General features: G+C 37.6%; 1 protein-coding gene across 1 annotated transcript in view; it reads right to left on the bottom strand.

The window, feature by feature from the left end:
- LOC134202784 (uncharacterized) overlaps positions 1-27853 on the bottom strand; it is a 63234-nt gene that overhangs the window by 11264 nt on the left and 24117 nt on the right. Inside the window, exons 2-3 of the mRNA XM_062677777.1 lie at positions 26429-26821; positions 25051-25278 (exon numbers count right to left, since the gene is read on the bottom strand). Of these exons, the coding sequence (XP_062533761.1) occupies positions 25051-25278; positions 26429-26821 (621 nt within the window). The remainder of the gene's footprint in view (positions 1-25050; positions 25279-26428; positions 26822-27853) is intronic.

A 27853-nucleotide genomic window follows, 5' to 3' on the forward strand; every position in this document is an offset into this window, starting at 1 on the left:
GCCTCCTTTCAAGAGGCTCAGAAGCCTCCTTTCAAGAGGCTCAGAGCCTCCTTTCAAGAGGCTCAGAAGCCTCCTTTCAAGAGGCCTGGAAGCCTCCTTTCAAGAGGCTCAAGCCTCCTTTCAAGAGGCTCAGAAGCCTCCTTTCAAGAGGCCTGGAAGCCTCCTTTCAAGAGGCTCAGAAGCCTCCTTTCAAGAGGATCGGAAGCCTCCTTTCAAGAGGCTCGGAAGCCTCCCTTCAAGAGGCTCGGAAACCTCCTCTCAAGAGGCTAGGAAGCCTTTTTTCAAGAGACTAGGAAGCCTCCTTTCAAGATGCTCGGAAGCCTCCTTTCAAGAGATCCGGAAGCCTTTTTTCAAGAGTCTCGGAAGCCTCCTTTCAAGAGGCTAGGAAGCCTTTTTTCTAGAGGCTAGGAAGCCTTCTTTCAAGAAACTCAAAAGCCTTCTCTCAAGAGGCTCAGAAGCCTCTTTTCAAGAGGCTCAGAAGTCTCCTTTCAAGAGGCTCGGAAGTCTTCTTTCAAGAGGCCTGGATGTCTCCTTTCAAGAGGCTCAGCAGCCTCCTTTCAAGAGGCCTCGGCAGCCTCCTTTCAAGAGGCTCAGCAGCCTCCTTTCAAGAGGCTCAGCAGCCTTCTTTCAGGAGGCCTAGCAGCCTTCTTTCAAGAGGCCTAGCAGCCTCCTTTCAAGAAGCCTAGCAGCCTGCTCTCAAGAGGCCCAACAGCCTCCTTTCAAAAGGCCTAGCAGCCTCTTTTCAAGAGGCTCAGCAGACTCCTTTCAAGAGGCTCGGCAGCCTTCTTTCAAGAGGCTCAGCAGCCTTCTTTCAAGAGGCTCAGAAGCCTCCTTTCAAGAGGCTCGGCAGCCTCCTTTCAAGAGGCTCAGCAGCTTTCTTTCAAGAGGCTCGGCAGCCTCCTTTCCAGAGGCTCGGCAGCCTCCTTTCAAGAGGCTCAGCAGCCTCCTTTCAAGAGGCTCGGCAGCCTCCTTTCAAGAGGCTCAGCAGCCTCCTTTCAAGAGGCCTCAGCAGCCTCCTTTCAAGAGGCTCAGCAGCCTCCTTTCAAGAGGCTCAGCAGCCTCCTTTCAAGAGGCTCGGCAGCCTCCTTTCAAGAGGCTCAGCAGCCTCCTTTCAAGAGGCTCCAGCCTCCTTTCAAGAGGCCTGGAAGCCTTCCTTCAAAAGGCTTGGAAGCCTCCTTTCAAGAGGTGCGGAAGCCTTCTTTCAAGAAGCTCGGAAGCCTCCTTTTAAAAGACTTGGAAGCCTCATTTCAAGAGGCTCGGAAGCCTCCTTTTAAAAGGCTCCGAAGCCTCCTTTTAAAAGGCTCCGAAGCCTACTTTCAAAACGCTGAGACTTACTTCTGCTCGAATTATTGATGTAATTCATAGAGAACCTCTATGAGGAATTTCTGGAGGAATTGTTTAAGAAAATTGTAAAGAAATTCTTGAATCAATTTTTGGAAAAACATGATTGAACTTCTCGTGGATGTCATGAAGAAGTTCCTAGAAAAATTATCAGGATTTCTCGAACAAGATCATGGAGGGTTGGAGAAATTCCAGGAGGAGTTCTGCAGAATTCCCAAAAAAAAAACGTTTTCGTAGGAATATTATATGTGCAATACATTCCACAAAGTATGCGATAACAAAACTTGTGATGAAACATCCTTGTTGTATTTTAAAAACTTTTAATAGCCAATGTAATAGACGTAATTGTAATAGACAAAACTTGTAATAGACGTCGTATGTAGGAAGACTATTTCGCCATAATGATTATCGCTTTAGCACACACCTCTTAAACGGTAAAACCAGGGGTGACATTGCGCATCTCGAATCGAATCACTCGATTCGTACGTTTTTGCATTCGTTTCGAAAAAATTGCGGCATTATGTATTTCGTTCGACTTCATTCAGTCGCAGTACAAAATTTCGAATGGTGCTGTACTAGCTCAATCGAGTATGTTCTATCAAACGAAATGTAAACAGAGAGAATAAGAGATAGCTGTCTCCGTGTTTATCATGCCGCGCGCTGGAGAGACTACCTTCGGCGCATTGCGAATGTGAGTAAACAAAGAGAATAAGAGTAATTTCATCTGCGTGTAGCATGTTGCCTGTTGGAAAGGCATCCTTCATGGCATGAATTGGCAGTTAATTTATAAACAAGCAAATCGTGCTCAATGACTATAAAAGCAATATTATTTATTGAGTAGTTGAAACCGATTAAAACATTATGCGGATAAGACATGTTTTATAAATTGAGATATAGTTACGACACAAATTATAAGTTTTATTATTCGGCAACTCGGCCGTACGAAAACCATTTTGTTTTTGTTAAATGTCTTGGCTGTGCATGGCTTTGCTAAAGCATTTGTTTAGTTTGATTTCTCTAATTGTAATTAACTGTCGGTCTTCCACCGACATTATTCGTCTGAGTACCGCGGTCGACCGCATGCGTAGAGCAATCAAACTCATCAAATGCTTTAGCATTTATTATATTTATTCGAGTTTATGCCACAGATCCAATTTTGAGCTAAATAATTTAAAGTTAAAAAAGGATTCGATAATAAATTACTTTGATGTTTCCATGAGTTTTAGTTAGATGCACTTGGGTCACCTCTTGCGCGTTTTTTTATTTCACACAACTATTTTTACGTAGATTTTGGAATATATACGTTTTTACGCAGATTTTCCCCATAGATTTTTCACTGCAAAAAAAAACTATTTAAGTTGAAGTCGTTTTTACGAGGATTTCGGCATATTGTCTGGAAACTATAAAAGTAGGTATACTAATGACATTCTTTCCTTCAAGATACAATAATGAAACATTTATACTCTTCCCGTAGAGAAATAATAACAAATATAATGAAAAACTTTCAGCAAGAAACTACTCTCGAACAACATTCGAAGGCTATAAAGGTGACGAGTGACTTTCATTCGACTTGAGTCGTTTTTCAGTGTGCTATCGAGTCTCCATAATGCCAAAACATCTCGTTATTCTTGTACCTCCTCGAGCATACTCGAACGATGAGTCGTTTTCGAGATCGAATCGAAAGCCGTAATGCCAAACATGTTCGACTCGATAGAATTACGTTCGAATCGAGATGCACAATGCCACCCCAGCATTAGTTATATCATAAATCATCGAGAAACCACAATTGACTCCAAACCTGTGCCTGAATTGTAGGACAAGCCGCACCGGGATCCCCACCAAATATGCCTTACTAGCAAACATACGATTAAATTAAACGTAATTCATGTACAAATGTAATTGTTAATTCTGTGTTACGTTCCATCATTTGCAGCTCAGCTTGATGCCACTTGTGAACATCATCTCTCTCCCATAAATTACGAATTACATACAGTCATAGCAAGAAGCTAAGTGTGATCGCCATGGTTAGATCCCCAAAAATGACTCATTATGAGAGCGGTTATGATGCTTCTGACACCCCGTAAGTTAGAGTGCAATGCAACCGTACTGCGCGCACCAGACAGTCATCATCGCATCATCGCCGGTTCGGATTTGGTAAGCTCGCGCGTTTGGAACAATAAGCGAGTGTTGCACTCTGGAATTCGCAGCTGCTGCTAGGTACTGCAGCAAGATAGTGGATATAAAAGATGATCTGTTGGCTGTTTATGAATCTCTGTTTGACGCCGGCGACTACCCGATTTAGGTGTCTACCGGTATCGTTAGGGTGATTTGAATGGGTGTGCTCGTTTGTGAACACGAAGCTTGCATGCCGCTGGGTTTAGGCTCAGAAACATTCAGTGCGTGCGTGAGCCGTCGTCATCTCCAGACAGGTGTTGCTTGCAAGCATTAGACTTTGACTCTTCTCACCGTTGATGACGAATGGAGTCGTTGCATGGAGCGGCTGCATATGTCTTGACTGTAATTTGGTGACTTGTGAAAAGTTGGTAGCAACTACACGAAGGGCTTAACATGTGTAAGCCGTGCTGAGAAATTATGAGTGTCAGTCAGTGCTTGTACTTTGGGCATATTGAGTTGGTATCACATAACAAGGTAGCGTTTTAGAGTTTTACATAATCGAAAAAAAAATGCTTCCGAGCGACGTCATCGTTAATGTAAATTTATGGGTTGTTTGCACTCTTGCTTAGTTTATTTGGCTTAGATTGACTGCACTTGTCAATGGATCGCACTACGATATAATTTGAATGCTGGTTGGCGAGTCCCAGCTAGCTAGACTGAAATTTTACGTTTCCTCAGTTTACGTATTTTAATAACTGAAAATGGGTAGGTGGTTATAATGTTGCTTTCGAAGACCGACAATACCTCTGGCACCGTCCACGATTGACGTGACCAAAGGCCACACAATTATTCCACACTTAACAACCACTTCGGTTGTAAAACTCCAATCGAAAAAGGTAACGAAGAATGCTCGAAAAAAAAAAATAACACGATGGACAGCTACTGGATTTTAAATGGCCATCTTGCGGGGAGCATATCACTTGGAATTTCCAGAAACATATCCAATGGCTCGTCGTCGCATGAAATCGTTTGAGAAAGGATCGCAGAATGACTAATCGTTAATGCAATGGATGCAATAGCAGTTGAGCGGTTTCATACAGAAGGGTGGCAAAAGGTGGTTGGCTACTATCGATCAATGCAAAAATATTGGTTTCTTCATTTGGATACAGCCACCATAAAACGGGTAAAAGAAATTGATGTGGAATGCAGCATCAAAAGTTGAATGCCTTTCCTGCAACTCCTACTTTAAATTTCTCTAGGGATTCTAGAAATTCAATTGAAAATTCCCCCAGGAATTAATGCAATTTACTACAAAAAATCGCTGACAAATCTTGCATCAGCTTCGCCGGGAATACCCGTGGGTGAACTGCTCTGAAAACTCCTGCGGACATAAATCCTAGAATTCCCGTTGTTTTTTAGAAATTCATTTAGGAAATCAGGAATAAGGTAACGGGTATTGTGTTGAAAAATTCTTTGACAAATTTCATAAGGAATTTCTATATAATAAATTCAGGAATCCCTCCAAAAGGCCCTTCCTGGAAATATTTCTGCTATAATATGGAGATTTCTCCTACAATTGCTTAAATTTCTCTAGCGGAAACGTTTTCCGGGAATTTCTGAGGATGTTATCTGGAATTCTTTGAGTAAGCTATCTGCGACTTTTTAACCGCTTTGGTTTGACCTAGAAATCCAAATTAAAATAACCCGTGTGGGCTCATTTTATGTCCGATTACCATGAAATTTTCAGGAAAGAAGCGTCATCATGCCTATTTTATTTTACATGACTTGATTTGACCATGGTGCCAATTCGGCCAATTTATAATTGGGGGGAGTCCTGGATCAAGTACAGTAAGAAACGGGTCATTTTTCTTAATACCAGAAGTGCCCTGCATGTTTATGCAAACGTGATCAATCATTACTGAGCAGTATCAGAAGTTAGTTTTGATACAATTAGATCACCAGGACATGGTTCCGGATGTTCCGGAAACCTGGTTCCCTCAGGGAAGTGGACAAATTTCGATTAGCTCCTAAACCCATCTTGCGACATATCAAACTTCATGATATTGAAAGACACGATCAATAGATGAATTTTTGAGAGATTTTGGATACATTGGCCATGCCGAATATGTTCCCGTAAGCTTGGTTCCGTCGTCTTCGTCTGTCTTCAGTGGGACAAAAGCCTCCACTACTGCTTTGCGATCGATTCCAATCAGGTCAATGTCGCCCGCAAAGCTCAGGATCATATGCGATCGTGTGATGATAGTGTCGTTCCTCTACACGCCAGATATCCTAATAGCGCCCTCGAGTGCAATGCTGAACACTAAATTCGAAAGTACATCACACTGCTCCAATCCATCGAAGGTTACAAACGAGGTTGACACTTCGTCTGCAATCCGAATACTTGATTTCGAGCCATCCAGCGTTGCACGTATCAGTCTTATCAGTTTCACCGGAAAACCATGTTCGGACATTATCTGCCACAGCTCATTTCATTTTTTCACTGAATCGTACGCTGCTTTGAATTCAATTAACAGATGGTGAGTCTGCAAGTTGTACTTCCGGAATTTATCAAGGATCACCTGCAGGATAAACATCTGATCCGTCGTTGATCGGCCCTCAGGAAAACCTGCCTGGTATTCGCCGACGAAGGACTCCTCGAGCGGTCTCAGTCTGTTAAACAGGATACGCGACAGGATTTTGTGCGCCGAGTTCAGAAGGGTGATCCCTCTGTAATTGGCACACTCTAGTCTGTGCCTTTTCTTATAGATTGGGCATATGAGGCCATCCAACCAGCCGGCAGGCAGTTCTTCATCCTCCCATGTTTTATGGATAATGTGGTGGATTGATTGGTGTCCGGTCACGGACAGTCGAATGATGAGGCCAATCCTTCGGTTGAGGATCCCTGCTGAACGGCCAATTCCTCTTCGGAATATTTGATTTTCGTTCGCTCAATGCGCGAACAATTGGTGCAGCTGCTGTTACGGTTTATTTTAACTTGTTAGTGACAAATGTTTTAATGGATTGTGTACGTTCTAATCCAGCTGTGTTGTGCTTGGACCTGAAGATAGGCAATTAAAATTATAAATAGAGAAATTCCCAGACACAGACTTTGTATTACTGGTGCCACATGGCGCAAATTAATTTTGGGTGCCCAAATAGGATTTGAATCCCACACCAAATAGAGCTAGGTATGTATACAATGTTTGTAAAAATGTTTATATTGTATTACTGCTCACTTCAGTGTTTGAGAAGCTCGACCAGGATCTCGTCCTTCCCAACAGCTTTGGGGCTGTCCATAAACCACGTAGACTCTTGAGAGGGGGGGAGGGGTTTCGAAAAAGTCTACGATAGTCTACGAGGGGGGACGGGGGGGTATACCAAAAGTCTACGTAGACTTTTTTATTTTTATTTTTTTTTGAAAACGATTTATACAGCAGCTTTGTGCGGAGTTCACTAGTTTGATTTTTTTTAGATTTTTCGGTTTTTTTGCATGACTTTACCGAAATAATCTCTTGCGTTTCTCCATTTCACCAGGAACGTCTTTGAGAAGGTGTGTTGAGCAGGAAAATTCTCCAAAGTATTCTATAAAAACTTTCGATTTTTTTCAAACTCTTCACTTGGATTTTACTGCAGATTCTACTAGAATTTCTTTTGATTTTCGGCAGAAACTTCTTTGTAAACGGATTTTTTTTTTGGAATTTACAAAGGAAGCATTTTGGAATATTCAAGAATGGGAATTCTCCGAAATTTCCACAAGAAACTCTTCAGAATATTCACTGTAGATTTTCTGGTAAGTCTCCGACGTTTTTTTTTTAATTTCGGAAATTCTTCGGAATTTTCCCGAGGAATTCTTCGGACATATAAACAAAATTATTCGAAATGGCCGTGGAAAATTCTTCGTAAATTTCTTTTGCAGTTCTAATGCAAATTCTTTGGAACTATCAATGGAATATTTTCGGAATTTCTAAATAAATTGTTGAAAACTTCCACGAGAAATTATTTGAATATCCCACCAAAAACAGTTTGAGTTTCCACAAAAAAAAAATATTTGCAACTTAAAAAAAAAACTTTTTTAATTTTTATGAAAATTTATTCGATTTTTTTACGAGAAGTTCACAAAAATTTCAACTGAAAATTCTCCATAATTTCCACCAAAAATTATTCAGAAAATATTCTTTGGAATGCCCAAAAGATTTATTTAAATTTCCTCAAGAAATTGTTTCGAATTTGCAAGAGAAATTAAAAAAATATCGTAGGAAACCATTCCTAATTTCCACGGGAAGTATTTCGGAATGTCCGTTTGAACTTAAAATTACCTCGGGAAATAATTCTAAATTTTCACGGAAAATTACTTGGGGTTTTTTAACAGGGGAACTTTTGGAATTTAGAAGAAAAATCTTGGGTTTTCAACAGATGATTATTCAGCGGGATATTGCAGGGAATTTTCAAGAAAAATATCGGAATTATCACGGAGAGTTCTTTGGAGCATTTCAAGGTTATCAATTGGGTAATTTTACGAAATTTCCACGCAAAACTTATTGGAATGTAGACTTGATATTCTCGGAATTTCAACTCCAAATTTTTCTAAATTCTGAAAATTCTTCGGTTTTCACAATTTTTAACAGGCGCACAGTGACTAAAATCGTGTTTAGCGCGCTTATTTAATAGTACCTTTATTATGTGATTTAGCGTAATGACCTTGAGACATTTTATCAGTAAGTCGATGCGCCTTTTTGGAGGCATTCAGCCTTATGATCAATCCCTTTAAAAGTGTGATGAATTTTTTTTTTTCTGTCTAAGACGAGTTAAATCACTCCATTTAATTCCACCAATTATTTCAATATCTTTGCAGATACGTATTTCGACCACAACTGTGTGGTCGTCTTCAGTGTCTCATACTTGATTCGACTAAAAAGAGCTTAAAATATTTTTTTTCTGATTTTTTTCCACTTTACAACATGGAAGGTATATGTCTTCGTGAGAGTTGTAGCAAAAGTTCTCCTGAAAAACTTTGTCGAAGACACCAAGTTCGTTATTTCATTACTTTCGGAGATTTATTGCTTTTTATGCCAACAAGTTTTGAACATGTTCGATGTATAAGCATGGAGAGTGATTGATTTCTACCTCACATAGTAGGAAATGGTTTTTGATGAAACATTCCTTACATTCGCTGACAACTCTACAGTTGAGGTATTAACTTTAAGTTCATTACTTGTAATTTGTTATGCATATCAGATTGACTGCCACGATTTGCCCGGTGCCAAGTAGCAGTTAATCAAATATGACTAAAAAATCCAATAAAACTGTTAAGTATAACTTTTATTTTTCAAGTTTTTAAGTCACATCACAATAGCCACCCAACGGCGTATTTCAAAATTATCTAAAACTTTTTAGAACATGCGGAAAATGTAAAATGAAAATGAAAAAGATATGATGAAACCCCCATTTTAAGGGGTTGTCAGCATAAAACGTAAAAAATCTTCAAAAGTAACGGAATTACGAATTTGGTGTCTTCGACAAAGTTTTTCAGGAGAACTTTTGATTTTGGTTGTATACAACTTTTATGAAGAATCAAACCTTATATGTTGTGAAGTGGAAAAAGGGGATTGATCAGTAAGCTGAATACCTCCAAAGAAGCGAATTAACTGATTAAATGTCTTAAAGACACCATTACGCCAATTGCATAATAAAGGAACTATAAGATAAACGCGCTAGAAACCTGATTTTAGCCACTGTGCGGCGGTGAGAATTATAGGTCGGATGCGTGAAAGATTTTATCAGTGGCGCGCCGATGCAAAAGTGTTGGCGATGGTGGCGCACACCTCTAGGAGGAATTGAATTCAACAGTAATTAAATTAACGGGCTTTGAGATTTGATTTCAGGAGTTATGGACAGAGGATTAAATTTGATTTTTGTTTGCCGGTCTATGCAATTTTTGGAATAGAAATTGTCTCGACTTCCCTGGGCATAAAAGTATCATCGTGCTAGCCTCATGATATACGAATGCAAAAATGGTAACCTGGCTTAGAAACCTCGCAGTTAATAACTGTGGAAGTGCTTAATCAACACTAAGCTGCGAGGCGGCTCTGTCCCAGTGTGTGGGGATGTAATGCCAATAAGAAGAAGAAGCGTACGAACCTATCGCCCAAAATGAGCAGCTGAAGGGGCTGTTCACAAACCACGTAGACCGAAATTTCACTTTTTCAAACCCCCCCGTCCCCCCTAGTAGACTTTCGTAGACTTTTCCGAAACCCCTCCCCCCCCACCATGAAGTCTACGTAGACTTTTCCAAATTTTACAAAACATCATATGAGATTGGAAAAATATGGAAAACAACCACGTTTTAAGCAATTCAGCTATTCAATTTCCATGTAAACATTACAACAAAATTCGAATTTCAAACATAACAAAAATCAAACTGAACAAAATCCAACAAAACAAAAATCAAATTTAATCCTCTGTCCATAACTCCTGAAATCAAATCTCAAAGCCAATTAATTTAATTACTGTTGAATTCAATTCCTCCTAGAGGTGTGCGCCACCATCGCCGACACTTTTGCATCGGCGCGCCACTGATAAAATCTGTCACGCATCCGACCTATAATTCTCACCGCCGCACAGTGGCTAAAATCGGGTTTCTAGCGCGTTTATCTAATAGTTCCTTTATTATGCAATTGGCGTAATGGTGTCTTTAAGACATTTAATCAGTTAATTCGCTTCTTTGGAGGTATTCAGCTTACTGATCAATCCCCTTAAAAGTGAGATGTAAAACTTATTTTTTTCACTTCACAACATATAAGGTTTGATTCTTCATAAAAGTTGTATACAACAAAAAAGCAAAAGTTCTCCTGAAAAACTTTGTCGAAGACACCAAGTTCGTAGTTCCGTTACTTTTGGAGATTTTTTACGTTTTATGCTGACAACCCCTTAAAATGGGGGTTTCATCATATCTTTTTCATTTTCATTTTACATTTTCCGCATGTTCTAAAAAGTTTTAGATAATTTTGAAATACGCCATTGGGTGGCTATTGTGATGTGATTTAAAAACTTGAAAAATAAAGGTTATACTTAACAGTTTTATTGGATTTTTTAGTCATATTTGATTAACTGCTACTTGACACCGGGCAAATCGTGGCAGTCAATCTCATATGCATAACAAATTACAAGTAATGAACTTAAAGTTAATACCTCAACTGTAGAGTTGTCAGCGAATGTAAGGAATGTGTCATCAAAAACCATTTCCTACTATGTGAGGTAGAAATCAATCACTCTCCATGCTTATACATCGAACATGTTCAAAAATTATTGGCATAAAAAGCAATAAATCTACGAAAGTAATGAAATAAAAAAATTGGTGTCTTCGACAAAGTTTTTCAGGAGAACTTTTGCTACAACTCTCACGAAGACATATACCTTCCATGTTGTAAAGTGGAAAAACATTCAGAAAAAATATTTTAAGCTCTTTTTAGTCGAATCAAGTACGAGACACTGAAGACGACCACACAGTTGTGGTCGAAATACGTATTTGCAAAGATATTGAAATAATTGGTGGAATTAAATGGAGTGATTTAACTCGTCTTAGACAGGAAAAAAAAATTCATCACACTTTTAAAGGGATTGATCATAAGGCTGAATGCCTCCAAAAAGGCGCATCGACTTACTGATAAAATGTCTCAAGGACGCCATTACGCTAAATCACATAATAAAGGTACTATTAAATAAACGCGCTAAACACGATTTTAGTCACTGTGCGCCTGTTAAAAATTGTGAAAACCGAAGAATTTTCAGAATTTAGAAAAATTTGGAGTTGAAATTCCGAGAATATCAAGTCTACATTCCAATAAGTTTTGCGTGGAAATTTCGTAAAATTACCCAATTGATAACCTTGAAATGCTCCAAAGAACTCTCCGTGATAATTCCGATATTTTTCTTGAAAATTCCCTGCAATATCCCGCTGAATAATCATCTGTTGAAAACCCAAGATTTTTCTTCTAAATTCCAAAAGTTCCCCTGTTAAAAAACCCCAAGTAATTTTCCATGAAAATTTAGAATTATTTCCCGAGGTAATTTTAAGTTCAAACGGACATTCCGAAATACTTCCCGTGGAAATTAGGAATGGTTTCCTACGATTTTTTTTTAAAATTTCTCTTGCAAATTCGAAATAACTTCTTCAGGAAATTTAAATAAATCTTTTGGGCATTCCAAAGAATATTTTCTGAATATTTTTTGGTGGAAATTATGCAGAATTTTCAGTTGAAATTTTTGTGAACTTCTCGTAAAAAAATCGAATAAATTTTCATGAAAATTAGAAAGTTTTTTTTTTAAATTGCAAATATTTTTTTTTTGTGGAAACTCAAACTGTTTTTGGTGGGATATTCAAATAATTTCTCGTGGAAGTTTTCAACAATTTATTTAGAAATTCCGAAAATATTCCATCGATAATTCCAAAGAATTTGCATTAGAACTGCAAAAGAAATTTACGAAGAATTTTCCACGGGCATTTCGAATAATTTTGTTTATATGTCCGAAGAATTCCTCGGGAAAATTCCGAAGAATTTCCGATATTAAAAAAACCTCGGAGACTTACCAGAAAATCTCCAGTGAATATTCTGAAGAGTTTCTTGTGGAAATTTCGGAGAATTCCCATTCTTGGATATTCCAAAATGCTTCCTTTGTAAATTCCAAAAAAAAATCCGTTTACAAAGAAGTTTCTGCCGAAAATCAAAAGAAATTCTAGTAGAATCTGCAGTAAAATCCAAGTGAAGAGTTTGAAAAAAATCGAAAGTTTTTATAGAATACTTTGGAGAATTTTCCTGCTCAACACACCTTCTCAAAGACGTTCCTGGTGAAATGGAGAAACACAAGAGATGATTTCGGTAAAATCATGCAAAAAAACCGAAAAATCTAAAAAAAAATCAAATCAGTGAACTCCGCACAAAGCTGCTGTATAAACCGTTTTCCAAAAAAAAAATAAAAAGTCTACGTAGACTTTTGGTATACCCCCCCGTCCCCCCTCGTAGACTATCGTAGACTTTTTCGAAACCCCTCCCCCCCTCTCAAGAGTCTACATGGTTTATGGACAGCCCCAAATCGGGTATACCACACAGAAATTGGGTATTAAAACCGAAATACCAAAAACGATGTTAGATAGAGTGCCATTGTACCCCGTATGACACGCGTTTCACCTCCTGGGCTACCTATGGGTAATTCCGCGCCAAGTGACAGAGAAAAAGGAAACTTGCAGGTGAATACTATGAATTCCAACCAAAATAGGTGTATCTACTTACTTTGGACCTACATTTCGAAAAAGCATTTGATCCGACCGTTTGAGCCGCCCCTTCGACCAAACACTCCTCCCTGTTTTTGAAGATTTTGAAAAACATGCCATTTTCAACAATCGATATCTCCGCCCCTGATAAAGCTACAAAAAACGTTAGTAACAGTTTTCCGCTTGAAATTTTGTGAAGATTTTACAAAAACATTTCAGATGCAAAGCAGTGTTGCCAACTACATTATTTTTATAAAAAAAATGAAAAATAGTATTTTTCTCAAAATACGTATAAATATTTTTTGCAATTCCTGATCATAATACCTGGTTTACAGTTGTCATTTGAGTGATAAAACGGCCTACTTTTCCATACCAACAGAATGGGTGCTTTAATGACCATTATGCAACTCAAATGGGTTGCATAATATTCATTATAGCACTCATTTGGGTGCTATAATGAAAAACCTACATTGGGACAGTAGTTACTTGACTACGTTTAGCTGAATTAGTTTGGGTGAGTGTTTAAATAGTGTACTCTAAGCGTCTCGTAATAGTTTGTTAGACATCACAATTTTCCAAAGGCAATTGCATTCATCGCTTCATAGCTTTTCAAGCTATGCAATTTGGCACGATAAGATGGAATCTTATTGTTCTCTGTCGCAACATAATTTATTGGCATGAGTGATCATGCGGTGTAAATTCGATTGTACAATTTTGGTATAGATTTATCATATCAAAGCCCATTTTTCGTCATTGCAAAAAATAGCGTGTGCAACTCGTTGCAAAACTCGATTTTTTCAGCACTCGTAGTATTTATCCAACTCGGCAAGCCTCGTTGGATAAACGTACAACTCGTGCTGAAAAAATCATCTTTTTGCAACTAGTTGCACAAACTACTATTTTGATTTCTCAGCGGATTTGAGTTTATCAGACAATTTTTTGTCAGGAACACTTATCGTTACAAAGTAAAATAAGCAGTTGCTGAGTTATGAAGGTTTTAGTTAGGCATAATCGAAGGTTTTTATTCAGCATATCGTTCAATTCGTTCTGTAAAGGTAAACAACTATGATAATGTAGTTTTTTAGTTTCATTCGAATAATTTACAAAAAAACATATTTTTGCAGCACATAATGCTTTTGAGGCCAGTGATGACAGATTTCCACCGAATATGTTTTAAGGTGGTTATACAACAAAACCACAAATCGGCCATCTTGGAAACCGCGTGCTTTTTCTAGTGATTTTCAAGAGCACGAATTGAGAGAACCACAATGCCCATGGGGATAAAAACATCCGTAGATCATTTGCTTTCTTATACTAAACAATCGACTTAAATTTCTGCTCTGTACGGAAATTATTACTGTGGCATGTTCATAACACATGACATCATACCCTTCAATAATTTCTCATACTTTCGATTGATGCACAACGAACGCTCAAAGTCGCTCGTTGACATGAATGATGTCTCAGCAATTCTAGTCTGAGACCTCAAATTGCAATGCACACATTTAGTGTACCGATTACTAAGTTGCAATGTCATCAATGGCCTTCTCTAATTACACTGGCTTCGACTGTCTCCCGTAGGTAACCCTGTATTCAAAAATCGTTAATAAAGACACATTAGTTTCAACCGTTCATGAGGTAACGCGTAATTATTGTTGATGACCGCACGGGGTCCTTTTGGACCACCACATGACGCTAGATTTGAACTTTTGATAATAAGAGTAGAAAACCGTGTGGTGAATTTTAAAATTCACCACATGGCTTGATTGTATAATCCAGCGATTCCACGGGAAAAGAATAGAGTTGAAAAAAAGTTGTCCAATTTTGCTCAAAATCGCCTGGTATGTTCTTCATCGAAAATTTTATTTTATTTTTTATTTTTTATTAGGGTGACCATGTTCGATATAGGGTTACCAGAAAAATCGCTATTTTTCGAAATTTTTATTTAAAAAATCATAACTTTTGAACCACTGGATCGATTTGCAATATTTTTTATGGATAGAAAGCTTATTACTTCTAGTTCTTACTAAAATTTTTGGTTTGGTGTATTGGTGTACTCAAATTTGCTAAAATGGTCAAAATATTCGTTTTTTAAGATTTTTAAATGTTGGACCACAACGACTATATATTTTTATACTTTTTATGAAAATTCAAATATTTTTACATAACATATCAAAAATTAGAAATGTTCATCAAGCCGTTTTTGAGTTGCATTTTTTGAAAATTTCAAGTTATCTGCCCATACACACATGGAATGAACGTTATTCTCCACTATTTTAAAAAGCTCAAATTAAATCAAAAGTATGAAAATGTTATTCAAGAGTGTTTGTTTGGTCTCGTTTATTAGAAGAATTTACGAATCGCAATATGTCGTTTTTCAAAAAGGTTGGTTTTCAGCGATCCATACAATAGGTTACCTGCTTTGTTTATATGTTTTCAATATTTTTGATGCAGGTAATTCATTGTATTTTCTTTTTTGATTATGATTCATCTGTCTCCTTTTCCTTCTTCATTCTACCTAAATGATACCCAAAGGGTCAGTCAAGAAAATCAGTGAAATTGTCCAGTTGCCTTACTGAAGAAACGTTTAATACAATGAAGCACGAATGCTCAAATTGCCATGTTTGGAGTAATTGTTACAGGAAACTTACTCCTAAACAGTATGATTATGCAGCGGAAAGGAGAATAAAATTGGATAAAAGCTGTTCCTACATTTGTAATACCTGCTATTGCCGACTTTATCGCATTATCAAGAAAGGAAACGAGTCAGCAGCTCCAAGTGCAGTTAATACAGAATGTGAAAATCAAGAACTCACCGTTTCTGAACCATCGAAACTTGATTATCTCGCCGTTGCCGGACCATCAGGCACCAATAATTTCGCCGTGGCGGGACCATCTAGAGTGAACAATTTCGCCGCACCAGCAAATATCAATAATGGTGGTTTCGGAATAATCGATCCCAATGCCGCTGGATCATCGGAAATTGACGCTGTTCCTAGTGTTGGTAAGTAGAATAATCTCTTCTTTTTGTTCATTCAGACATCATGATTTGCTACGTTATACTAGTTGTACTCGATTATTCAGAAAATTGAAAAAACATAAGTTCCGTATAATCTTACCTAATCCGACATAGTAGCTCAATTTGTAGAGCAGTTGCCTATCATGCAACAAAATAGAATAATCGAATACAATATGTATTACATTATATGAAGAAACATGCTCCTAACTAATAGTTATTTTTCCATCTTGTTTTCAGAATCTTTGTTTTCTTTGGAATCAACGAGTGCTGAATCAATTGGTAGCGCTGGTGCTCAGAAACCCGGAGACGGTCAGGAAATTCTTCAACAAATGAAGGCAAAATTTGATGAAATATCTGACAGAAACGATCGATATAGGATTCTAACTTCCCTTCCCAAATCCTGGACTGCATACAAAATGATGCAAGAATTCGGTGTTTCGCAACGAACTGCTCAACGATGCAAAGAAATTACAGATTGAAAAAGGTTTTATGAGCACACCGGAGACCAGAGTAAATATGTTGTCTTTGAGCAATGATACTCTAACTGTAATTAGGGACTTTTATAATAGTGACGAGATAAGCAGATCATGTCCTGGGAAAAGGGATTTCGTTATTGAAAATATGGCAGGAGAAAAAGTGCATGTACAGCGCAGGTAACTTTTATGTAACCTTCGTGGAATTTATTCAATTTTCAAAGAACAATATTTTACTTTTAAAATTGGATTTTCAATTAATTGCATATTATTCGGCAACTCGGCCGTACGAAAACCATTTTTTGTTAAATATCTTGGCTGTGCATATGCACAGCATATGTTTCGAAATGGACAAATTGATATGAAATTTGCGAAAAAGAATCCACGTGTCTTGGAGGGACTCGAACCCTCAACCTCCTACTCTCTAGATAGGCGTGATAACCCCTACACAACAAGACCACTTAAAGGTCACGTTTGCGGAAAAGCCATCAGAATCCGAGTACCAACCTCCACCGCGGTTAGCTCTCTTTTTTGCAAATTGAATATCTTTCGGATGCTTGATTTGTCCAATCTCCACATGCGCTTTACTATTGTATGTATATCCACAGCCAAGCAAGTGCACATTGTTTATTAAACGAGAGGATCGCACTCCATGCCCCCCAGTAACTGTCTGGGCGGGACGGTATAGAATGCGAATTCAATCGCACTCTGCTGTGCCAAAGGCTTGCTTGGCTAAAGCATTTGATGAGTTTGATTGCCTTTAACGTAAGCGGTCGCGTGTACTCAGACGACTAATGACGGTGGTTTCAATGTTTTCCAGCAGCCGCCCAAAAAATTGTATTCTAGCTGGTTCAAGTGGAACGCATACTGTCTGCGTATGCATTTATCATCAGAATGTTAAATTAATGTTTAAAACCCTTAAGGACAAGAAACTTATTCATAACCATTTAAAAACGTATCATGACTTGTTTTATAAAATACTTTGTGAAAATCCTACAGAGAAATGTTGGTTGAAAACCTGTGATCATTGCCCGGGTACGCAGACACTGGAGAATGACCTGATGAATTTTCTTGAAAATGTCGATTCCTTAGAATTTAAACAATGGAAGCAAACAGATCGTTGTCATTTAAATTCAATGCGAATGGATGCAGAAGAGTATGTGGAAACATTTTTAGAAAAATTAAGCGAATTATCTCCGCATAATTTTATTGCAGAGCAACAAGGAAACTACTTAAAACAACTTAAAATTAATTTGGAAGCAACTGATTGCATTATAATTGCTGACTTCTCTGAAAATTACTCTTTTGTTATTCAGGACGCTATACAAGGTTTTCCTTGGGCAAACGCTCAATGCACTATCCATTCTTTTGCCATATATTATAAGGATGGAGCACAAAATTTAAAGTTTACAAGCTTCATAGCAATCGCAGAATTTACTAAACATAACCATGTTGCCGTTCGGCTGTTTATAACAAATTGTGTGAATTCCATTAAAAAAAGCTACCTTACCTGAAAAATATCCATTTTTTTTTTCTGATGGATCAGGCAGTCAATACAAAAATAAGATGACTGCTTTCAATTTGTGCCACATGTACAAAGACTTCGGTCTTAAAGCAGAGTGGAACTTTTTTGCCACTTGCCATGGAAAAGGGCCTTGTGACGCTTTAGGAGGTGTTCTAAAGCGAAACGCTTCAAAAGCAAGTTTACAAGGCCATATTACAACTGCATACGAACTTTACTCTTGGGCTGTTTCTAAAGTAGATTCCAAAATAATGGAAAGCATTCATTACACAAAGAATTTCAACGTAGATTTCATTGGTCGAAAAAATTGTGTTTTTTGGACTTCAAAATTGATTTTTTAACTTCACTAAATATAAAAAAATTCTACACGCTAAAAAAATATATTCTAGTTTCAGTTCGGTTCACTCAAAATGACCCTTTTGTGGAATAATTCAAAATAGTTAAGTTTACTCAGTCGTAGTTTACGCTACCACTCAAATTCGGTATGAGTGCCTCTGCAACCCTTATGAGTACTCATGCTGAATTAGGACGCTAACGGACCATTCTGGTTCCAGTTAAAGCGTAAACCATGGTTGAGTAAACCCTAGCAATGTTGGTCTCTGCTTTTAAACAATTTGAGGGTGATTTATAGGTCTTACATTTAATGGAGTCAGAATTGGACAAGCCTTCCCTACTTTTGATAGGTACATTACTTCACAAATAAAACTACATTTGAACACATGGTATTCATGAATTTATTAGGAATAAATTTGATAACTTCAACAGAATGATTCTCGCAGTTATTTTGAAGTGATGGAAAATTATGCTGATTCCATGTGTGTATGTTCAGAAAACTTGAAATTTTCAAAAATTGTAACACAAAACGGCTCGATGAACATTTCTAATTTTTGATATGTTATCAAAAAATGTTTGAATTTTCATAAAAAATATAAAAATATATAGTCGTTGTGGTCCAAAAATCATAAAAAACGAATATTTTGGCCATTTTAGCAAATTTGAGTACACCAATACACCAAACCAATATTCTTAGTAAAAACTAGAAGTAATAAGCTTTCTATCCATAAAAAAACATTGCAAATCGATACAGTGGTTCAAAAGTTATGATTTTTTAAAAATAAAAAATTTCGAAAAATAGCGATTTTTCTGGTAACCCTATATCGAACATGGTCACCCTAATAAAAAAAATAAAAAAACACGGGTCTAATTATTTTCGATGAAGAACATACCAAGCGATTTTGTGCAAAATTGGACAACTTTTTTTTTTCAACTCTATTCTTTTTCCGTGGAATCGCTGAACGTTCATTCCATGTGTGTATGAGCAGAAAACTTGAAATTTTCAAAAAAAATGTAGCTCAAAAACGGCTCGATGAACATTTCTAATTTTTTGATATGTTATGAAAAAATATTTGAATTTTCATTAAAAAAATATATAGTCGTTGTGGTCCAACATTTAAAAATCTGAAAAAACGAATATTTTGACCATTTTAGCAAATTTGAGTACACCAATACACCAAACCAAAAACTTTAGTAAGAACTAGAAGTAATAAGCTTTCTATCCATAAAAAAAATTGCAAATCGATCCAGTGGTTCAAAAGTTATGATTTTTTAAAAATAAAAAATTTCGAAAAATAGCGATTTTTCTGGTAACCTTATATCGAACATGGTCACCCTAATAAAAAAAATTTAAAAAATACGGGTCTAATTATTTTCGATGAAGAAAATAACCAGGGATTTTTAGCAAAAATGGTCAACTTTTTTTCAACTCTATTCTTTTCCCGTGGAATCGCTGAATCACTTTAATGGTTTAAAGTTATTTTTGCAATTCCTGTTCATAATACCTGGTTTGCAGTTCGTCTTTGATTGATAAAACGGCCTACTTTCCCATACCAACGAAATGGGTGATTTAATGACCATTATGCAACTCAAATGGGTTGCATACATTTCATTAAAGCACTCATTTGGGTGCTGTAATGACAAACCAACATTAGGACAGTAGTTACATGACTACATTTTGCTCAATTAGCTCTGCTGGTGGGCTACAAAGGTTCAGTTTCAATAGATCTTCAAACGAGGGAAATGCTTTGATTCCATTAACTTCAAGTTTCAAGAGATATCAAGTTTTGCTCTCGTAAACATCAGTTTGAAGTACTCGTGGATTACACATACACATACTGTATGATTGCCTGCTGCTCCTGCTAAAACGCATTCGGGTCGCCGATGTTCGGCGAATTTGATAAATCAATTCTGTAAAAAAATCCTTGAAGAAGTCAATATTTCAGTCAGATTCGCTAGAACCAAACGCTTCTGCTTCTGCACCCGTTTTCCTCCTTCACGCACGCTTTTGTACTCTTTTTTCCCTGAACTTATTATACGATTTCTTGTTGGAGGGATTACCCTCTTAAGATTGGGGCAGCACAAATTACTTTTTGTGTCAACGCATTTTTCATGTTCCTTACTAAGCGTTCAAACTATAACACTGAAATTCGTCTGAAGATAATAAAATTTCGATAATTATGTCAGAAAATAAATTTATAATCAATAAGAGCTGGCCCACGAACCAAGCTACATTTTCGAACCCCATCTTCTTTAATTCCTTAGTACAGAGATTCCCAAACTTTTTGGATATACTAGGTGGGTCTAGCAGAATCCAATATTGTTTGCGACACACAAGGTGCAAAATGAATTGGTTCTTAGAAATTTAATAAAAAGTGAGTTATATTAGGCAAATCATAATAAATAACTTTATATTCCTTCATTGATTGGATTTGGATTGGTTTTAGATTGGATTGAATTTCAAACGATTTGGATTAGTTTTGTATCGGATTGAATTTGGATAGGGTTTGGATCAGCTTTGGATTGGATTAGGTTTGGATCTGAATTGGATCAGATTTTGATTGGATTTAGATTGGATTAGATTTAGATTGAATTTGGATCTGATTTGACTGGATTTTGATTTGCTTTGGTTTGAATTTGGTTTAGATACGGATTGGATTTCGAATAGATTTTTCAATTGAATTTATATTGTTTTTGGATTGGACATAGATTTTGACGACCAGCTCAGTTCAGCATTCATATTTTCACCTGTTTTGGATACCTAAAGAAGGCTATTTACTTAAAAAAAAATGTTGTTCTTTAGTCATTCATTTATTATTATTCCAAATCTAATCATCACTTATAAAATTCAAATCTAAAAGCTGGTATACATTTTTAGGACAAAAAAGGGACTCAAGTATGAATCAAGAGTTGTCTTTCGCGGCATATCAATGATTATCCCGCGACTGCCCTGGGGGTCGATAAGTGTTTTTGACAGGAAATTGCCTGATAAACTCAAATCCGCTGAGAAATTAAAAAAAATATACGTATTTTGATAAAAATGCTATTTTTTTCTAGAAAAATAATGTAGTTGGCAACACTGCTTTGCATCTGAAATATTTTTTGTAAAATCTTCACAAAATTTCAAGCGGAAAACTGGTACTGACGTTTTTTGTAGCTTTATTAGGGGCGGAGATATCGATTATTGAAAATGGCATGTTTTAAAAATTTTCAAAAACAGGGAGGAGTGTTTGGCCGGAGGGCGGCTCAAACAGTCGGATCAAACGCTTTTTCGAAATGTGGGCCCAAAGTAAGTAGATACACTTGATTTGGTTGGGATTCATAATATTCATCTGCAAGTTTTCACTTTTCTCGGTCACTTGGCGCGGCAACTTGACTCAGCAACGGCGCGTTTTACTTTGTATCGATAAGTGTTTCCGACTGGAAAAAGTCTGTTAAGCTCGAATCCGTTGAAATCGAAGAAAAAATATTTGTATTTTGAGAAAATGCTTTTTATTATTTAGTGAGTTAAATAATATAGTTGGGACCACTGCTCAGCATTTAAAGATTTTTTTATAAATTTCATCAAATTTCAAGCGGAAAACTGGTATTAAAGTTTCTTGTAGCTATAAGCTTTATCAGGGGCTAAGAAATTTGGAAATCGATGTTTGAAAATAGCATGTTTTTAAAATCTCCAAAAACAGGGAGGGTTTTTGGTCGAAGGGCAGTTCAATCACCATGGTCATATGGTTACTCAAAATAATGGACCAAAATTAATATGTGCTAGGTATTTTCATTATTTTTAAATAGGTTAATTGTACGTGCTCAGTCATTTGGCCCGGAATGACCCCTATCTGATTCTGTTTTTTGCAGTTGTATACAACTTTGATAAATTTGTTATCATGGCTTGGTATGATTAGGAACAGTTTTGTCTTTCTTTTATCGTTGCTCGTTATCTATTGTGAGCGATTTCTGCACCCCGGCACTAGCATAAGGAGTTTGACAATAGCCACCATGTCCACGAACGGTAGCTCATTACCGTCCGCTGTCATTTGTACAAATATAAATGTTTTGTGTTTTGTTTTCTCTTTCATCTTCTTAGTTCCAACTGGAACTTGGCCTGCTTTTCAACTAAGTATTCTATTAGCATTTCCTCAGTTATGAATGAAAGATTTTCTATGCCCGCCATTGCATGAGTATGTATCGTGTGTGGCAAGTACAATGGATACACTATGCCCAGGGTCACGGATTGAATCCAAAAGAGAATGAGAGAGTCTCTCAATTATCATCCCTGTATACATTTACAATTTGTAGCATATAGTGAGAGCCTTTTTCGCAAGCTGTCATGATAAAGAACTGATTCGGGAGGCTATATCTCATGATTAATTTATTTTACAAAGCTTCAAACGCGGGAGCACTGGTTCTGATGATGCACTTTAACTTTTCTACACAGCTGTGCGGTATCCAATACGAAAAGAGCGAGAATAAAGCGAGGAAGCATCATTTTTCTGTGGAGCTGCCTATCCAAATCTGTTTTTTCGCACTTGTATACAAGTTTGATAAATTTGTTATCATGGCTTGTTATGATTCGGAACAGTTATTGCCTTTCTTTCATCGATGTTCGTTATCTATTGAGAGCGATTTCTGCAAACCCTGCCCATGGTGTCGAGAAAGTTTTCAACCCGAAAACATCCTAGACCGGACCGAGAATCGAACTCCTATCTGTGAAAAGTGAGAAATGGGAAGTGCGAAGTAAGAAGTGAGAAGTGAGTAGTAGAAAATGAAAAATGAGGGGTGAGAAGTGAGAGATTCGAAGTGCAAAGTAGTAGTGAGGAGTTAAAAGATAGAAGAAAGAAGTGAAAAGTGATTAGTGAGAAATGAGAAGTCGGAAATGAGATATAAGAAGATATAAGTGAGAAGTGAGGACAGGGAAACGAGAAGTAAGAAACGAGATACCTCTAATTCTCAACCGATTTTGACGATTCGCCCTAGTTTTAAAACTGAAAATCGAATTGGAATTGGCCTCCTGGTTGAGGAATAATTCTGGGGTCGAGTGGAGTAGGTTTTCGAACCAAAGTACAAGGGTTAGACAAAAAGTTTAAGACAGGCAAAACTTGGTCGATTTTTAAATAAGTATAACTTTGCATAGAATAATCCGATTTTGGTAAAACCGGATTAAATGATTTATTTGATCACAAATCGTAATGAATATCCCTGAATCCCTTAATTGAGGACATCCTACAACAAATTTATGTATGTACTGCTATGAAATGTCTTTGGTTTCCCAGCAACATGTATTGTATGATGTTGATAAAGCTTCTCGGTCTCTCGAATGCATCTTCAGAATCGGCAAACATCAATGTCGTCTATTGGTTAATCGTTTTAACGCACCAACACTTCTCCTAAATTGTTCTGTTTATGTGTAAGACAACCCAAGTATCCCAAAATAAACTATTTTTCATGCGATGTGAAAATGGGATTTCAGGGGAACAGTAAGATACTTCCAATACGAAACTGGGACCAATATGGGTGCTAGTATACGCAATTGAGACCCATGTGGGCGGAGGCAGTGCGAATCCGTACATGCGGGAGCGCAAAATGTTGGCTTTGGGGAGTTGATAGTAACCAACAGTACGCAATTGAGACCCATGAGGGCGGAGGCAGTGCGAATCCGTACATGAGGGAGCGCAAAATGTTGGCTTTGGGGAGTTGATAGTAACCAACAGTACGCAATTGAGACCCATGAGGGCGGAGGCAGTGCGAATCCGTACCTGCAGGAGCATTTTAAGAGACTGTAAAGGTGATCGGCCGTACGGCACACTATTTTGTGTACACACATACACGCCCACATCCACACATATAGCCTAGACAGACAAATATAAATTTTTGGATTTGTGCAAAGCTTCTTAGTTGTCGACCAAGTGTGACTAAGTAGGACGGGAGGGCTGGTGTAAGAACCGTTTGTTAAGAACCCGTATACTTTGGTATTAGTAAGAGTAAGGCCTTATTCAACATCATTTGGGCTGTAGGATGCCAGTTGATATAGACATTCAATAGATACAAACTAATTTCCAACGATAGTCGCACTGACAATCAAAATCTGTCTGTTTGACTGTCACTCAACAGCATTCCTTCGTAACAGCTATCCTCTATTGAAATCGTAAGCACATCGACACTACTGACCCTCTGACAAAGATTAACCCAATCGGCCACTTCGCCAGTTGAGGACCATCGTAGACTATCTTCTCCCATTTGACCCCTCCTCACAGTAATCTCACTTCTCTCGAGTGATACTCTCCACCTGAAGTGAAGACGAAAGTGAAATGACGACAACGACGGCGGATCGGATTTCTGCTCTAAACTACCCGCATTGCACCATCCCTCGTATACCTCTCCTTCGGCGATAATCGTCTTTTCGGGCACTTTCTGGTTTCACCATTCTCGCGCAGAGATCATCGCAGCCCGCGGGGCCTCGCGGTCAATAATTGTAGCACTTTTGAATTATGCCGCCACCGCCTCCACCACCACCGGAGATAAGTACTACTTGAGCTACGCAACACCAGCAACCAGCACCTACTTCAATGACGATCATTTTCTGGTGTTTGAATGCGTTGCTGTAATAATAATGGTTTAGCATTGTGCGGATTTTGATACCTTGCTCGTTTTTTTATGATTCGATATAAATGGTATTATTGATAAACTTGTAACCTGTGAGAAGCAGTGCAGCGATTGCTTTTTGCTAGCAGTTTACATTAACATTAACATTAGCAAGCTTTTTTGTTTTAATTGTTATAAATGTTTGGATTTGTTTTTGACGTTTTCTTTTAGCTTCAAAGAGTCACGTTAAAACAAATTGATAATCCAATTGCGATCGCATCTAACTGTTCAAATTAATTTCCTATTTCTTTCAATGATTTATTTCCCCAAAAATATATAGAATAACGTCCAGTCATTTTTATAATGGTTGAATGGATATATACAATATATAGATTAAACTCACCTGAATGTTTTCCAGCGTTAGTACAGTGGATCCATTGCGGTACACCAACTGTTTTGAGCAAGAGTAGGAAAATCCCATCGGAGCGTATGGGGCATCCCCTTCGGAGATTTCCAGAGTAACATCAGTGGTTTTGCTGGCATCCTTGCTCTTGGTATCAATTAGGAAGACATCCACCTTAGGCATGTTCCAATACCCCGCATCCATTTCGAATCGGAATTTGAGCGTTAGCTGTAAATAGGAAATCGAAATAATTATTCATACTTTTATGGAGAGGCATTCACAGTATTCAACAAGATTTCAATATTAGCCGGCTTCGAATATGTTACCAGTTTACGAACAAAAAATTAACCCTCTTTTCGAAAGAACAGTTAGTACCGTTCTAAGAAGGGTTATCTGTAAAAAGGTGTAACATCAAACTTCCCATTCTCTTACTAAAGTACGCTGGCAATACTCTCGATTCATTAGTCATCTATAATTGGTATAGAGGAGAAGTTGTCGCTATAGCTCAATGAATTTCGCGGTTTTGCCTTTTCTCTGTGCTACCAGTAATAAAATCAACGCTTTTCATTTATTGCCAATCGTTATGGTTTATGATTGTTGATTCATGCAACGGTGCTTCCATAATGATCGTAGCTAACAGAATTTGCATAAATGGTTATCCAAACCATTTGTTTTATTGACCCACATTCAGCAAGCATTTTCGTCAATGCTTTCATGCATGAATGACTTTCCCGCGGCTGTAAGACCAAAATCCTCTGTATGAATGAGATTTGCAAGAAGAGCTTAGTGAGTCTGAATAAATGTTAGTGATTAGTCTTGCAAGAAACTGTTGACAAAAATATGCGGAGATTATTTAATGCCATAAGGTAATTTTTATACGATTGTTTTTCGGCAACACATAACAAATTGCATCAATACAGATTAAACAGGATTAAATAATTCCAAAGAAAATTCTTCAATGTCCGATAAAAAAGAATAGACTTTGTCTGGATATTTCAAAACAACGATTTCATGGAGATTCTAAAGATCTTCGTTAAATTATAGAAACAAATCACATTGTTTAATCATTATAAGCAATGCACTCGACACACTCGGATTAGCAATAAAGAGTTTTTCATGTCAACATTAATGGGTTTCAAACAATATTAGTAAATACCTAGAAGAACTGTTTCGTTCTCCAATCCCATTGCAACAAATTGATATTTCCTCAGAAGAAAATGTAGAAAGCAAAAGTAGGAAATAGTTCATTTTCTTCTCGATGTTTATTCTTGAAGAACCAGAACAATAATGCTACACCTTGGATCCAGTGTAATTAGTACTTTTCCAAAGAAAAATTCCTCCGCCTCTATTAAACATCTTTCCCCATATCCAAACGTACCTTGATGTTATCCTCCACCTTGAACGTGACGATCAGCTTGCTCTCGCTCTCACGCGAATCGTACGTCGCCACCGTATGTTTGTCGAGCAGATACTCCTCGTCGGTGCTGTTGATCGTTAGCACCGGCGCCGAAGTGATGTAGATGATTGCCTTGCCGGCCACGTTGTAGATGGCATCGTCCATTTCCGGCTCGTCGGTGGGCCCGGCCGGGGTAGTGCTGGTGCCCGCCGAATCAGGCTTGGCTTCGCGTTTGTACAGTTTGTGGTGCGGTTCGTCCCACCGGCTGGCCAATATTCCGAGCACCTTGCGCTCGCCATAGTTGCCGGTCGAATCGCGGTAGAGAGCGGCCAGTTCCACATCTTGCTGCGCCGGAGAGCCAACCAAGTTGATTATCTGCGAGGGGCGAGAAGAATGAACTGAGTGAGTACTAAACTGCCATCATACGCATATTTGTCCCATGTTTGCTGGATTTCCTATGCACATGGGACAATTATGCATAGAACGGCAATAAAATAGTATGAAAATGCTATAAAATTGTGAATGCTATAACATATTTAGTGAGGATAGCAATCTCTATGGTGTCCATGGTATATCATCTGTAGTATTTTATATCCGCAACTTGAATGCAATAATACACAAAATGGGTTTAACAGATTTGTACAATATATTCGACCAATCAATCACATGAAGAATCAGGTTATTACCGGATTCAATACCGAAAATGTTTTCCTCAGAATTTAGGTTCGTTAAATTGTGTCTGTCAGATAGAGCTACTCAAAAAGTACTTGACAGTATTTATATCGCACGAAATGCACGTCTAATGCATATCTAAAATGATTTTTTTTTCAATTATTAAGCATTTATAATAAAAACCCAGATTAATCCATCTATCGTTGGTGGTGCCTTTCTCGCATTTAGTTAAGACCTTATATGGGGTTTATATGTACCATTTTCTTCATAACTTTGAATCGCAATGACCGATCGTTATAAAACTCAATAGTGATCAACAAGGCTTTGTCCCCTGTCGAATGAAATTTGTTGAAATGTAAAAATCGATTGAGGATTACTATACGAAAAGTTGTCTAATGTTTTTATAGCTTTTGTGCACACACATACACACACCCATCCACACGGACAGACAGACATGTGCCCAGCTCGTTGAGCTGAGTCAATTGGTATATAACACTATGGGTCTCAGAGGCTTCTATAAAAGTTCGTTTCGGAGTGAAATGATAGCCTTTCGGTTCAACTTAGTTGTACGAGAAAGGCAAAACCAGGATAATCCACCTAGCGGTGACGATGCCTTTCTCGATTCAATCGTATGGTTTCGCCTTAGTGTGATACATATAATAAAACTATGCCTAACATTATGGCTCTTGCAAACGCTGTATAGCGAATCAACCAACCTAGCTTATATGGTGCAAC

This window comes from Armigeres subalbatus, unplaced genomic scaffold (assembly GCF_024139115.2).
Source record: "Armigeres subalbatus isolate Guangzhou_Male unplaced genomic scaffold, GZ_Asu_2 Contig141, whole genome shotgun sequence".
Lineage (NCBI taxonomy): Eukaryota > Metazoa > Arthropoda > Insecta > Diptera > Culicidae > Armigeres > Armigeres subalbatus.